At 36.5% G+C, this 15,052-nt stretch overlaps 1 protein-coding gene across 2 annotated transcripts in view; it reads left to right on the forward strand.

Moving 5' to 3' along the window:
• The first annotated feature begins 82 nt into the window (after positions 1-82).
• SPRED1 (sprouty related EVH1 domain containing 1) overlaps positions 83-15,052 on the forward strand; it is a 59,959-nt gene continuing 44,989 nt past the window's right edge. Inside the window, exon 1 of one of the 2 annotated variants that reach the window (XM_026066003.1) lies at positions 83-281. In XM_026066003.1, the coding sequence (XP_025921788.1) occupies positions 250-281 (32 nt within the window). In that variant the 5' untranslated portion in view covers positions 83-249. The remainder of the gene's footprint in view (positions 282-15,052) is intronic. The other variant, XM_026066004.1, reaches the window with a different exon arrangement.

A 15,052-nucleotide genomic window follows, 5' to 3' on the forward strand; every position in this document is an offset into this window, starting at 1 on the left:
CGCTAGGCTCACGCCGGCGTCGTCTCCGCGGGCCGGAAAACGCGCTCCGGCGCTGGACAACCGGATCTGGTGTCTGCAGGATAAAGCGCCCCCCCGCCTCGCTGCCCCCTCGCCGGGACGCTGCTCTTATGCCGCTCTGGGCAGGCGGCCGCGGGGGCTCAGCAATGGTGAAGTTTCTGGTGAGTTCTCGCTGCGCCCTGGCCGCGTCRGTGCTGCTCCAGCTCCCTGTCGGATCACGGTGAGGAGAAAATGAGCGAAGAGACGGCGACTTCTAACAACGAGTAAGCACCGCTGCCCGCCCGCCTCCGCGCGCGGACCGCGGTCGCGCGCTGTGTGTGTGTGTGCAGGGGGGACACGCGCGTGTGTGTGTGTGTATGTGCACGGGGGACAGGCGCGTGTGCGCTGCGCGTTGGCGCTCGCCCGTGAGGAGCCCAGGAGCGCTGCCTTTGTGAGGGAGCCTGGTCTGTGGGGGCCGAGAGCCGACGTCCGGGGCAGCGTGGTTTCATTAAAACGCTGCCGAAAACGGTGCAGGTAGTGGTGGTGTCTTGGGGGGGCGGAAGGGGGGGGTCGGATAGCCGAAGAGATATCGGCGCATACCACCTCTGGTAATATCATTTACTTGTAGATATTTCACATGGAAGCTAGTGTGTGGGAGCTTCATCCTGCAGGAAACTGCTCCTGAATTTTAATTGGATGAGTCAGTCAGTGTAAATACAGATTAAACCTACCCTAAAGCCTCTTTTTCTTTTCTTTTCTTCTTCTTTTTTTTTTTTTTTATGAGCACTTGGGACTTCTTTTTCTTTTTTTTTTCTTTTTTTAAGAGGAAGGGGACAGTTCAAGAATCTTTTAATATTTTTAATGTGGCTGGTTTGGAGGCGCTCCAGAGGAGAACGTGTATGCGTGCGGGTGTATCTCTGTGCGTTTAGTCTGTCTTAAAAATAAATTTCGGGTGGGAGGAGATACATATTTTTCAGAAAACATCGGAGTTTTCTGGCATTGAGAAACAGAAATATAAAGTATTTTAGAACTTTTTTATTATCAGAAAGTTTAAGTGCACAGAGGTGGTTAAGGTTGATTACTATAGTCTCTGAGCATAAGCATAACGATTTGCGATGTAGGTATTTGCTGTAACTTGTTTTATGAATGATATGACGGATCATAATGCCAGACAGCTCTTGGTAATGGTAGAGGACCATTGTGTCCTTTGTCTTTTATTCTTTTAATAAACAGCAGTTTGATAAAGGGCAGATTGATAGAATAAGAACTGGTCTGGAGAAGAAGACCGTTTTTTCGAAAAGAAAAACGGATTTTTCATCTTAATGCATTCCTCTAAATAAAACATTCACACCTTAATATAAGCTTCTTAACGAAGAAGTTTTGATCGTTGAAGACGAATACTGGTAAATCCTTCCGGAATAAAAGAGTGCTTTAAATGCTCGGCGCCGGTCTGTGGGGCTGCGTGCACCGAGCGCTGTTTGGGAAGGTGAATTGCTGCAGTGTCAGTGGAGCTGGGAGCCGAAGCCGCCGCCATATTTTCTTTTTTGTGAATCGTTCTAATTTGCATACCACAATCTCCATTCATAAAAACCAAAAAAAAATTACTGTCACAACCACTGACCTGCAACAAAACCTACCCTGCAGAGTGTGTAAAGCTTGTTTCTTGTATGTTAGAGAATGGACGCTAGCAAGCGGATTGTGGGTGAGGATTTTTGAGGACCTGCTGTATTAAAATATGCTGTTCACTGCTTGTTGACACAGTTATGTGGGAAATATCAGCTCGGGGAGGTGCTGGGAGCACGTGATCTGCTCCATTCATAAAATACCTGGCTGTCCATTCACAGTGCAGTACAGTGTCTGCATTGAGCAGACTTGCAGTTTAGTCCTGCATAAGAAGGGAGAGACAGACAGACCAGGAGGTTTATCTTAGCGTGCAGTAGATAGGCAGCTTATAAGTGTGTGCATGGAGAACTTGCTGTAAAATTAGGGGGAAGTTATTTTTATGGTTTGTGGGTTTTTTTTAATATAAAGGAGCATTAGTTCAGAAATACCTTTTTCTAATGCAGTCTAATGTTTAAGCACAGAAAAGTTTTATTCAGAAGATGTTAGAATATTTTTCCTTCCAGAAATAGTGACTCAGAAATAAAATAATGAAAAACAAAACAATTAATATGAACATGACTTCAAGACAGTGTGCTAATCACTTTATGGTAATATACATTTTACTGAGCAATGCATATGCATGATACCAGCATGGCAGAGAAGTAAATCGTAATATGGAAAACAGACTTCATGGTTATCAAGTCAGTCATACCTAAGAAAAGGTTGCTTCTTATAAAATACAGGTAATGCATAAGACTGCTAAGTGCATAGAAATCAGCAATGAAATCTTTTTTTTTTTTTGTCTGTTTTCCTTGAGAATTTTATGGCAGATTAGGTACCATCATTTCTGTTTAACCTGCGCTGTGGCAGAAGAAATCTTTAACACAGGATAAGAGAAAAATATTTTAATATGGCATAAACTATTTAAAGGTCAATGCATTAATTTTGGCTTTAAATATTTTGAAATTATTGTTTAAAAATATTGAATTAAACTTAGTAATAAAGGATCACTAAAGCAGACAATGTAATTGCTTGATCTAGCTGTTTTGCAGTTGCCAGTGTTAAAACAGGGATGTTCATTGCTTGCAAATACAGTATTTCATTATCTTAACAAATTATACTAAGGTGGTCCTTAATTCTGTGCTTTTTGGAGTGGAGATTTTGTCATTAATGTAAGCGAAGAGAATACCTGAAAGATTTTTTAACCTTTACTTAAAATGCCAAAGGAAAGTTCACACCACAATATTCAGTGTGAGATAATTGTGTTTTATATAGAGCTAAATGTATATAACCTTAGAAAGCACTATTGACATCAGCAYTTTTTCCTCTGTAGTTTTTTCTTTTTTCTTTTCCTTTGATTGTTAGAGTATCAAAAGCAGTTCTAACCAACAAATAAGAAAATATTTATCTTTTCAGTTTCCTTTGCTCTTTTGATAGCATTTTTGGCAAAGATCGAATTGTTGTTCCTGTTTGGTGGATTTTGCACATAGCACAAGGGAATGCAACTTTAAATGATGGGAAAATATGATTAAAAATCCAAGAAACTGTTGGGGAAATTAGGCAGATCTGAGATAAATTATATTTAAAGTTCAGTGCGTATAACTTCATCAGTGTCTGATATTATAATTGGCCTTGAATTCATTAACAAATCTCTCATCATATAAGGGTGAATACGGGTACTTTGCGAGACATTTTGTGTCATTGTAGCAACCAGGAATATTCTGGTAATTGAGCATTACTCTTTGATTGTAAAACTTCCTTTTATGGAACAAGACATAAAGATTTGTGCTGTTTCGAGTGTGACCTCAGTTAATAATATTAAATTTTCAGTGTCTTTTGAAGTGTAGCGTGTGGTGGGAAAGATCAGTTAAAAAGCTGCATTAAGGTTCTGACTAGGTTTCTTCTCAGCAATGAACATATGAAAGGCAGCCTTATAAAATTCTTATTGCCATGGATGGATGGATTTTGTTGATGGTTTGTGATTGCTCTTGTAAAGATTTCGCTGTATGGTTTCATCAGTTAGGTATTAGTTAAATAAGAATATTTCTATACCTCTCCAGATACATATTTTTGTCAGTTTAACCTGGCTGATACAGAACAACCTCAAGTGCTGTTCACAAATATTATTATTTTTTAAACAGAGGTATTAGTAGGGTGCGTCAGCACATATGTCAATTTAGTGTTCATGGAACTTAATATAATAATGTCAAAACCTGCAGGTCAGCAAGCACTGTGGAAAAAAAAAAATCTTGACTTGCTGGCAGATTTTATTGCTGTCTAGAAACACGTCCAAATTTCATCATTAGGTAAAACAGAATAAATGTTATGTTATGTGGTCCCTTTATGATAGGGATGAATGACCATAGGATTAAGATGGAGTCTAGGTTGCTCCTGTTGAAAATTAAGAGCAATACTTTATTGGCGCATTTATTTATTCTCAATGTTGCAGGTGAGTTCTTTCTCTTCTTTTTAGTGAATGCCTGTGCTCACCAATAATGWTTTGAGTTGTTTTTACACACCGAATTTTTACAGATTCATACTGTCATATATTATTTTTTTTGCTACATAAGTATAGGTGGTAATATACTCATTTTTCTAGATAATTAAATTTAAGAGATTAAAGAAACATTGAGGGTATACTAATGTGCCTAACAACTTTTAGATTATGAAGTTACAAGCATTGTCAAGTTTTGATGATTTGAAACAGTAAAGCTGAATTAAATTTTTAAAAATAAAATATTTATTCAATATGTGCATATCTGTCTTGAATATTCATGAACATACTGTCTGTACTCCAGCTGTGTTTCAGAATTCCTTGTATTACTAATTGAAATACTGAAAGAGGAGCATAAAAACCCAGGAAGTGAAGCCAACTAGTTTGTTTTCAGGAATTTGGGGGAATTGTAACATATTTCATCAGACTAATTTTCTTTCTGTTGTTTAGAACATATATAGATGCCAAAATTCTTTATCCTTTAAAGAACTGGTTTAAAAAAAAAGTAAGAATTTTTACATGCTTTCCTTTAATTAAAAAAAAAAAGCCTTCTAATCAATTATATTAAATCATTGCAGTTCTGATACTTTTTCTTTTTGAGGGACCATTAGTTTGAGAGTCCTGGGGAGTCTTTTCCAGTTTTATGAACTGCTTCTTGCTGTTTCATTGATTTTTGTGTCTCTCAATAATATTTTGAAGGTGATGTTGAATTTACATGTTATATAATCTGGAAGTCAAGAATTAAAACAGATTCACCTTGGCAACATTCCCTGATTACTGTGATACAGCAGAAAAATGCTATCTGGATGTTTCAACATACTGGAGCCAGTGATAATATTTGAAAATGGAGGAGGGTTTTCAGCGTCTGTTTGTTTAATGTGCTTGAACTGTTAAAATGGTAGCGAGGACATCAATGTATGCTTCAAAAGTAAAGACATTTCTCAAAAGGATTTAATCTTGACGGAATCAGAAATCACAGGATTAGAGCTGAGGGCATTCCTCATGTTTTTTGGATAAACACTGGTACTTTTCTTTTTTTATGTGTTCTTTAACCACTCCTGTGCATACCTGGAAGGATCGTACGTATTGGTTAGTTCATTGGAAGCACCGATGATTTGATGGGGTATGATAAGCACCAGAAACAAGAAAGGCTTTTCAGATTACTGATGCAAGGTGAAAAAGGAGACAAAGGAAATATTATTTTGTTTCTTTTTGTGCTTTACTCCACTGATTCAAAAAGAATAGTGAAGATGCAGCATTTAGTGCACATCATCTTAAAATTGTGTTGTCCTAATGCTTAAACATGCGCTTTCCTCCTCTTACTGTTCTCTCCTGAATGGAACGCGCTGCAGCTTCCTTGTTAGGAGCTGCCATGCTCTTGATGTTCAGAGATCTGTCTAGTCCAGTTTCTTTATGCATATGTTAAAAATGAACTATATTTGGGTTGTTTTTCCCCTCTCAATTCCAATGTGTAACAACACTTGAGCACATAAATTTTAACTAGTACGATGTGATGCATAGTTACCAAACTACTGGAATTGCTTGTAAACAAAAATTAAATGCATTTGTCATGGTTCCTCAAGATACAAAATCTGCTCCTTTTTATTTCCCTTGAAAATATGTGTTCCTTTTTCTGAAAGCACTTCTAGTTGTGAAGTATTTATTTAGTTATTGGTGATTAGTGTGATACCAATACTCCAAGTGAAAAATCACTAATCTTTTTTAAGAAGAGAGAAACATTTGCAACATTTTTCATGCATTTGGATACTTTGTTAGGTGTCTTCTAGCCTGTGGTGGTATTCAGCAGAAATATTCTTCATATTGTTTTGCTAGGGAAGGAAGGGGACTGGATCTTCTTCCAATATGCTGTATTAACAAATACTTGTAGACTTAAGATAAGGCAATTCATAGTTTTGTTACTTTCCTGTATTTTATAAGAGGAGAAGAATTTGTGTTTTGGGTTTTCTGTTTGTTTGTTTTGCTAGTGTTTAAACTATGATCTAGTAAAATCTGTTGGCTGGTACTATTTCCTGTGGCTTTTGTTCATTGTTCATTTTGTTCATCCTGTTGTATGTGGTAACATATATGTAAACATGGTATCCATCCTACTTTAAAAATATCTATACTAGAAATCAGTCTTTAAGACCATGGTAGTTCTGAACAACATTTACTGGTAAAAACTAAGCAAACATTTTATGTGCATGTGTTATCCCATCTTTTCTGCCTTATCTTTTTTCRTAATGCTCATGTTGATATTATCTATGGTATCAATTTGTTAAGAGAATATCTTATTTTCCCAGTTTCTCTGTCTTGTATGTGGCAAGAGAAGAATTGGGGGGGGAGCCATTTTATGTGGTGAAGAACAGAAAATGTTCATTTAAGTGAGTACTAAAATTGATTATAAATGTAGCTCCAATTCAGTAATTGCAGTCTTGCTACATGTAGTTACAGGCTGTGATAACATTCCCAATGCTCCAAATAAGGTGGGCAAAGTAAAAGAAATTGTTTCCAATATAATCATGATAAATGCATCTGTACATACAAGAGGAGCACAAGCATGTTTTCTATAAGAAATCACTGTCTTGTGATAGTAAACTAAAAGAAGGAAAATGTCATAGAAATTTAAGCAGTTTTTTCTGCATTGCTGACTGATATCAAACTTGTATTTATAAGAAAATGTTTCTAATGCATGCTACACAAGAATTCCCAAAACGTGTGATGTCATATCATCTAAACCACATCTTAAAATGAGGTGGTAAAGGTGATTCTTTTTCCAGATATATTCATTCTTGTGTTTGAAAAGTGGGACTACTGCCATTTGTGATTTTTTTTGGGGGGGGAGAGGGGGACAAGGAGGAGGATGAAGTCTTGTAATCAGTACCTCTATTTTAAAGAATCAAACATTTCACCTGTTCAGAACATTTAAAGAAGTGGCATAAGCCTATGCTTTGCTTCAATGTCAGTTTGTAAAAGCGGGCTTCATTAAAGCCTATGGAAAGAGTTGTCTTTTTTTTTTTTTTTTTTTTTTTTTTTTTTTTAAGTAACTCCAGAAAAACAGTACTGAATAAATAGGTCTTCCCCAAGATGATTTGACAGCTGTTGACAATTACTGTTTTGTTTGACTTGTACTGACAAGTTGTGACAGTTACTGAAGTTTGTCAAAGCAAAAATGAAATGGACTTACTGGTTTCAGTTTTAGGAAAGTGAAATGCCATGAATATATAAGTGCAGTGACAAGAAAAAACAAGCATTTCATTAATAAAACAAGAAATTACTGAAAGTTAATGTGTAGTTTGTTGGAAAATTGTTACCGAAACTATCTTACCTAAATAAAAATAGAATCGGTAAGATGCATCTCGATAGGGATTCCTGCCTGTGATTTGTCTTTCAGAAATAATGCCGAACTGTTGTGGTGAAGTGGTATAAACCTTGAGGGCAGAAGTGATTCCTCTCTCTTTAACCTTTGGATGGGATTAAAGAAGGGTAGTGAAAGGTGGGAGTGCAGAGACTGCCCCGATTTAGGAATTTTTATGTAGCTTCCTAGAAACTTTTCAGCCTCTCAGAACTGGTGCAGTACCCTGTGCCCCAGGTGTTTCTCTTTCTGGGCTTGGCATGCTTACCCATGCTTGCTCTGGATCGCAGTACAGTGTGCCTTAATGAGAAGCCTGTGCTTGAGGGAATGATCTGTGTATGCTGAGCCTTGAACGGGAGCAACTTTTGGAAGGTTTTTGGAAGGTGTAATGAGACAAATTCAGGGTTTAAAGTTGAGACCCAGACATCTAAAATGGGAAATTCTGTTCTTACCTAGGTAAGCAGCTACGTGCCAGAGCTGTATGTTTTTAATAACTGGTTACTGTTGTTAATCACTGCATTGGTCTGTGCTCTCTTTAGGACCAAGAATGGATTTGAAGTTTCCTAGTAGGGTAGACTGCCTGTCACTGTGTGTGTGCACCCTCTTCGGAGGGCAGTTATCCATGTTGTTACATTTCCATCTGCAGATCAAATGTTAGTGACCTGTATAGGTAAAGTCATGCAAAGAGGTGGTTTTTCTGTCTCTTTTAGTTTAATTTTGCAGGATTTTTAAAAACCTTTATGAGCAATGATGATTATTGGGTCTGCTGGTGGATAGGAGTGTGCCAAGAGAATGGGAAGTTGTAAAATTAAATGCTCAACAATTTTCAAGCTTCAGAACTGAGATCACTTGTGCAGTTATAATCCATGTGCCCAAGGGGTATGAATTTTGATGATTTTGATAATGAGGCAGAGCCAGGAATGTAATCAGATCACCTGGATTCTGCTCTCAAATCTTTAATGCTAGGAAACACCCTTTTTCTTTTTTCAGCCCCTTGCCTCATTTGCCATTCATCCTGTGTGTGATCAGAAATGAATCTTCTGATCTCACACAGGTGATGCTATATAATTAAAGACTATATATTAATGATTGTGCAAAATTCTATTAATACTGATATCAAAAAGCAAAGCAACAATCTTCTGACAAGTTTGTTAGTTTTTTTGGGGGGGGGGTCTGCAAAATTTTTTTTCTAGCTTTAGTATTTAGTCTTCAAACTTCAACTATGGGATATTTTGGGTATTAGTAGTACTGCTGTAATTCTGTCCAATGTTGTTATATGCTGTTTCTTATATCCCTTCTTCTAAGCTTGTTTTTTCGTAATCCTTATCTGAAAGTTGGATTTCTTTTTTTTTCTTCTTTTTTTTTTTTCCTTTCAGTTTGGAAGCTCCTCTTTCTAGTGTAGCGTGGCAGCTATTTGAGGGAATAGTAAGGGTTTTTTTGTGTTCAACTTGCCTTTGCTTTACTTTCTTCTAAGGTGGTAATGATTTCTGTTACCAGAAGTCATGATGACATTATCAGATATGTACATCTAGCATATTAGCCAGAGTATCAGTCAGGCTGTTGACAGTTATGGGCATGTTTGCTGTGGAGAAACCTAATATATGGATTGCAACTAAGCCCACAATTTTATGTGGTGCCATTTGTTGCATATCCTTCAGGAACAGGGTCATACTTAAAAATTCAGGCCTGTAAGTGCAGTTGTCATTGAAACCAATAAAAGTCATAGTTGCTTGTCATTTCTTAATCAGACAATACATTTTTCTAATTAAATCCCTAATATTTCCTCCCTTTTTTGTTTTGGTTGGTTTTTGGCAATCGCTAGATAAATCGTATTGTTCTTCAACAAATTTACAATTTTCTGGTCTATGGTTCCTAAAGAAGTTGGTGAGAATATCTAAAATCAGATAGACTCATGCATTTGCTTTGTGCATTAAGACCCATGAATGCCCTGACTGAATCTTACTTTCTTTTATATTTCTTTCAATCTCCAGGCCACTACTTTGATGGATGTATAACCACTACTAAAATTGAGTATTGTGATGGTCTCTAGTACAGTACTTTCATGCTTTCTGTATTTCTGCTGAACTGTTCTAGTTTAAATTATCTTGTATTATCTTAGCTGCAGTCAACTTGAAACATCTTTTAGAAGAGCCCCTATATGCACCTTAAAATGTACGGACTTTGTTACTATGGTGATGGAGAAGAATTGTGCATGTTAACAACCTCATGTTAGGTAATGGAGGATTTGCGAGAATCAGTTAAGCGTTTGCCTGGGGCACTGAAAACTGAGCCCATAACCATACCTTCATCCTGACCTGTTCACTGTAAGGAGGCTGATGGAATCATGTTATGAGATTAGATGCTTCTCTGTTTTCAGGTTGTTTGGGTTTTGGTTTGGTTTTTTTTGGTGCTTTTTGGTTGTTTGTTTTTGGAAAGGATATCAGAAAAAAAGCTGGAATAGTGTTGCTTTATCACATGCTTTTAAGTATCTTCTGTCAAATACTTAGTTTGTTCTGCACTGCTTATTTTTAACACAGTGTGGAGGAGATGCTGGAATAAGCATCTTGTGGGTATGTTTGCCATCGATACAAAAACAGTTCTGCTTTTCTTTGTTGAACTCCTTAGGTTAGGTTACAGTGCAAGAGTTCCCTGCCTTAAATTTCTGTGTTACGGCTGCCTACAAGTCCTGCAAAGAGAATGTGTTTGCATTTGTTCCCCTGAAGCAAGGCAGAAAATCTGAACTCGTTATTTATTAGTTAAACTCTGGATGAAGAGCAGGTCTATTAAAGGAATTTATTCCAGAATAAGATATGAATTTAGATTGCTGTAGTTATCCCAGAATAATTTCCTGTGTGGACCTTTTATTTCCCGTTCTTCTGCAGTAAGCTGTGATTATCTAGGGGAAAACTGACAAGCTTAGTTATTTAGGTAGAGAAGCTTTTCAGGCTTTCCTGTGTATGTTTTTCCCTACCTGCTCTACCCTTTTAAGCTCTAGCTTTCTTCCATCAGACATTTTGTTATTTATATTCTTTTTTTTCCTGCTGAAAGTGGAATATCTGTGTGTTGAAGTGTTTTGGCCTTTAGGGAGATCTGTTCTTGTAGTGTTTTGTAGGTTTGGGGGGGGGGGGTWTTTTTGTTTTTGTTTGGTTTCGGTTTTTTTGTTTTGGTTTGGTTTTGCACAGAGGCACTTTTTGAAACGTTTGTCTATATTACATAGTGTTCTAATAGAGTTTATCCAGAAAAGCTTGTTCAGAAAAGCTTGTCCAGAAGTAAGGCACTGGTCGGTTTCTCTTTAAGAAGTTTTGACTGAGCTACTAAGCACCCGTACAGTTCTTAATACCAGACTTTTACCCTTCAGCATTGTCATGTTAGCAAAAAAACCCTGTTTTTTTTGCCAGCCTGGGGCAACAAAACATAACCCCAGTAGTAACTAACATACATTTCCTTTGCTGTAGAATGCTTCCCCTTTGCAATCAGTTCATCCACCATTCAGCTGTGACAGTAGAAGACATTGCAACTGTTCAAATCAGCAACAAGTGATTTCTCCAGTACAGAAAGTTCAGCTCAACTCTTTGTCCCCATTTCTGAAGTTTGTGAACAAAACTTTTTGAAGTAGAAGTATCTAGTTCTGAACAAGATTAGCACATATAAATTAAACTTCTGGTGCAATGACGAAATAATTTGACTGAATCTGTCAGCATTGCAGCTGGTTTTTAGGCCTGGGCAGCTGCTGGGGTACTGAATTGGCTTTTCTTCCTTTTGACATAACTGTACTATGTGAGTGTGATCCCAAATATTGAGGTTAAATGGATAAAGAGAAAACTTTAAGCAATGCTTGGTCCTAATGCCCCTTCCAACACGAGGGTGCTAACAATGGGCTTTGATCAACATATCCCAAATAAGTTGTAATGATCCAAACCTCTGCCATGTGCTTCAGGAAAAGATTTTCAGTGGAGAAGTTGCAAGCCATATGCCTTTTGACTTTTGGATGTCAAAGGAAGTTACAAGTGTCACTTCTCTAGGACAACAGTAATTCTGTCCAACTTTTTCTGGTATCGCTTCACAGTTTGTTTTCAAGGCAGATAAAAACATGTTGGGGGAGGTAATACATTAAACTAATGAAGCCTTAAATTTATGTAAAAAGGTGAAAAATTACTATCTGTTAAATCATTGCATTTACTTTTTTTTTTTCTAATTTGACAATCTGACAACTAACAAACACTAAAGTGCTGAAATGGAGAAATCACTAGATAGGAAACATGAAACCCTGGTCTGTGTTAAACTAAGTATTTGTGATTTCTTGTCAGTTTAATTCAATTTCCAAGTTTCGGTGTCTAGGATAGAAAAGAGTTATTCACCATTTTCTAGCCTAAGGTGAAAATTAAGCATCTAAATATGTGAATGATGATCTATATAACAGTTTAAAAGAACTGCAGGGAGGCAATGCGCTTTCCCTAGTAAAAGTTACTTAAACATTTACATAAGGGTTACATACAGTGGCAAAATGGCATATTTAATGGTCACCAACCAATACAACTTAGCCCTTTATTAGCAATAAAAGTAGTACATATATAAAGGAAAATTATAACTTTCCTGTTTGCTAATTTAAATAGTGATTTAAATAACAATGTAATTTATTTCTGCTTAAATCAATCCCATCTTTTAGATACTGGTAGCTTCAACAGTTAGTTGCCTTCATCTTCCAAAGCCCATGCGGTGTTTCGGGCAATAAAGACAGAAAAGAAACCAGCAGGCAGCTGAGGTGTTCTAGTCACTGTGTTAAGGTGTATCAGACCATTTTGAGGGAGAAGGGCTTTTTTTTTTGTTTTCCCTCCCCCATGCTTGTAATACAGCTTTAGTTTCTGACTATGTACAGAATATTTGGAATTTACCAAAAATTAATGCACAGTCATCTGCAGGGTATAGAAACCATAGTATCTGCATTAAGCATAATCCTACAATAAAAAGGATCTACTTTCTACTTTTTTCCTTGTCTAATCTACAGTTACACATTTTACAGTGGAGAAAGCATAACTGTCATTTCCCAATTTCAGCATGAAAAGCTGTGATCTAGGGGTTTTAAGCGAGAGGAAATTTCTTGTGTTTTTTGGTATTTCCCAGGTGAAACAAGTATTCCCCTCTTTTGTCTATTTAATAAAATGGTATATTTTAAATCCGGAGAACCCTGGTTTAGTAGTTGTATTGAAAGATAGTGTTCAAGCTTTTTTCTTTGACCAAGAAAATAAGTTTGGTTTTATCATATTTTCAGCTGGATGTAACTTTTGTTGTTTTTATCTACACTGGAAAATGGTGTTCTTTAAAGGGCTATTTTTGCTTTCCTCTACAAAGGATTCTTACCATAATTCAGCAAATAGTTTTGCCAGAAATTGTTTCTGTGTGACTTTGGGATATGTCCTCTGACAATAGCAGTGCTGGCCAAAAAGAAAGAAGTTCCCCTAGCCGAACCGTTTCTTGAGGTGTTCAGTCAATCTCAAAAAGCTCAGATTGATGCTCTGTTTGGTTTAAAAGACCAAGTAATCCTTGTGGGCCTTTATCTTCTGTAGAGAGCATAATCACAAATAGTTCGTTTATCTGACAGTGGAGTTAAATAGGATTACGTATTACTCCTGTGTGTAATTTTTCTCAGGTTTGTGTGGGGTTTTTTTGTTTTGTTTTGTTTTCCTAATGATGAAACTTCTGTTCATTCATCCTAGTTTTATGAACTCCATTATATACTGTTTCCTTCAGCAAGTAAAATATTTTGGGGTTAATTTATTAATTTCAGTACATAGTTTTGTATCGGCAGTTCCCAAATCTAGTGGTTAAGGCTGCCAAGTGGGGTTATGAGGTCCACAGGAATTAAATTGAATTGGGTATTCATGTTAGTATTTGGAGTTGCATAGCTAATGTCTGTAGCTATGAAGGTCTGGAAGTTGATTCTCCTCTGTAAAACTATCCAGAGAAAGATATGCATAAGCAAATTTTCAGTTTCTCTTTTTTTCTTGGCTAGTGTAAATCTGAACTTCTTTTTAAATGTTTCCCTCCACAAATGGTATGAAGTTCTGTAGTGGTGTTTGACTGAATGGCCTTTGATAGCCTATTTACATAATTTGCAATACTTAACTCTTCAGACTTTCTTTTTTTCAGATCCTTTATGTCAACCTGTGAAGTGTTTCAGAATAAGCTAAAGTTGCATAAGTACGCAAGCCATTTAAAATAGAAATGAAAAGAATTCCATTAATACCCTGTGTCATCCCACATTTCCCCAATACTGACAAATCCAGTTTCACTAAATAAATACCATCAGTGCTGTCATTTTGACACAAAAAGTAACTGTCTCTATGCAGTTAATATCCACCTCTTAAAGCATCTAAAGCAAATTTATAGTTCAGATCAGTTAATGAGGGGGAATGGGAGTAGATTTATTTGAAATCTACAGAACTTAACTGCTCGCTTGTTTGCTTTTTAATGGTAAAGCAGATCTGTAATTTGAAAGGGTTTGCGGAAGTTTTTGTGACAAGGCAGGCATGACTCAGAACTACTTTAAAACTGCAAAGGGGTCAGCATTGCCTAGAAATGGAATTGAAAATCTCCCTTCAAAAATGTTCAAGAAAGTCGGTAACTGAGAGATTAATTGCATGTTTGAAGGTCTTCAGTATCTGCTCAAAATGTTCAAAGGACACCACAAATTAATAATGATTTAGTACTACATTTTATTATATTAAGATATTAATGCTTTACATAAAAGCATAAGAATTGCTATCAGACAAACATTGATATCCTTTCTCTGACAGTAGTCAAAAATGCACTTTTCAGACTGTGGCCTGACAACCTTACACAAAGCCAGACTGGAATTCTTTGCTTTTTATTTACTTTTTATCCTGATCTTAGTAGTCCGACTTAGAAGCATGTTTGCTATAAAATCTAATTTTTTAAAAGGCATTTTAAACTTACTTTTATGATTGTCATGTTTTTAAGGACATCTTGTTTTCCTCACTGTGTGCAAGCATAAAGTTGCTACAGTGTAGTTGCAAATAATGGCATAGGTACCATTTGAAACAATTTTAAAAGCTATGACACTGCTTTTTCAGTATTTGGGGGGAAAAAAAGTGTGTTTTTAATTTAGGAAACTTGACTTTTTTTTAAGTGTCACTTTTCCTCTTGCTATACTTAGCTGAATTCCACATGCATCTGTTTCCTCATCAGAAAGTCTGAGCTGAAATACATTATTTGTTTCTTGATTCTTTGGTGGAAAAATTTACCTTGTGGTTGTCTGGTAGTACTTTGTTTTAATAATTAATAGTTAATCTAGTTTGGGGTGGCTTATCTGTTCTCAGTATAAATGTTGTGTTTTCAGGCATTCAGAAGTTAGCAGAAATTGCCATGCAGATTATTCAGTTTTAATCTCTTGATATAGTTTGCTGTTTGTGTTAGAGTGTTAGAACTTGAAATTAGTCTTAATATCTAAATAAAGCATTTCAGAGCATTGTGTATTGCTTGCATATGTCTTTTTGTGAAACGGTTGTTCCGCAAGAACTGTGTAAATAAGATGACATGATGAAATGGAAATGTTTCCAGTAGCTGTGTGATGATATAGGGGAAAACTT

This window comes from Apteryx rowi, unplaced genomic scaffold (genome assembly GCF_003343035.1).
Source record: "Apteryx rowi isolate R43461 unplaced genomic scaffold, aptRow1 scaffold_236, whole genome shotgun sequence".
NCBI lineage: Eukaryota > Metazoa > Chordata > Aves > Apterygiformes > Apterygidae > Apteryx > Apteryx rowi.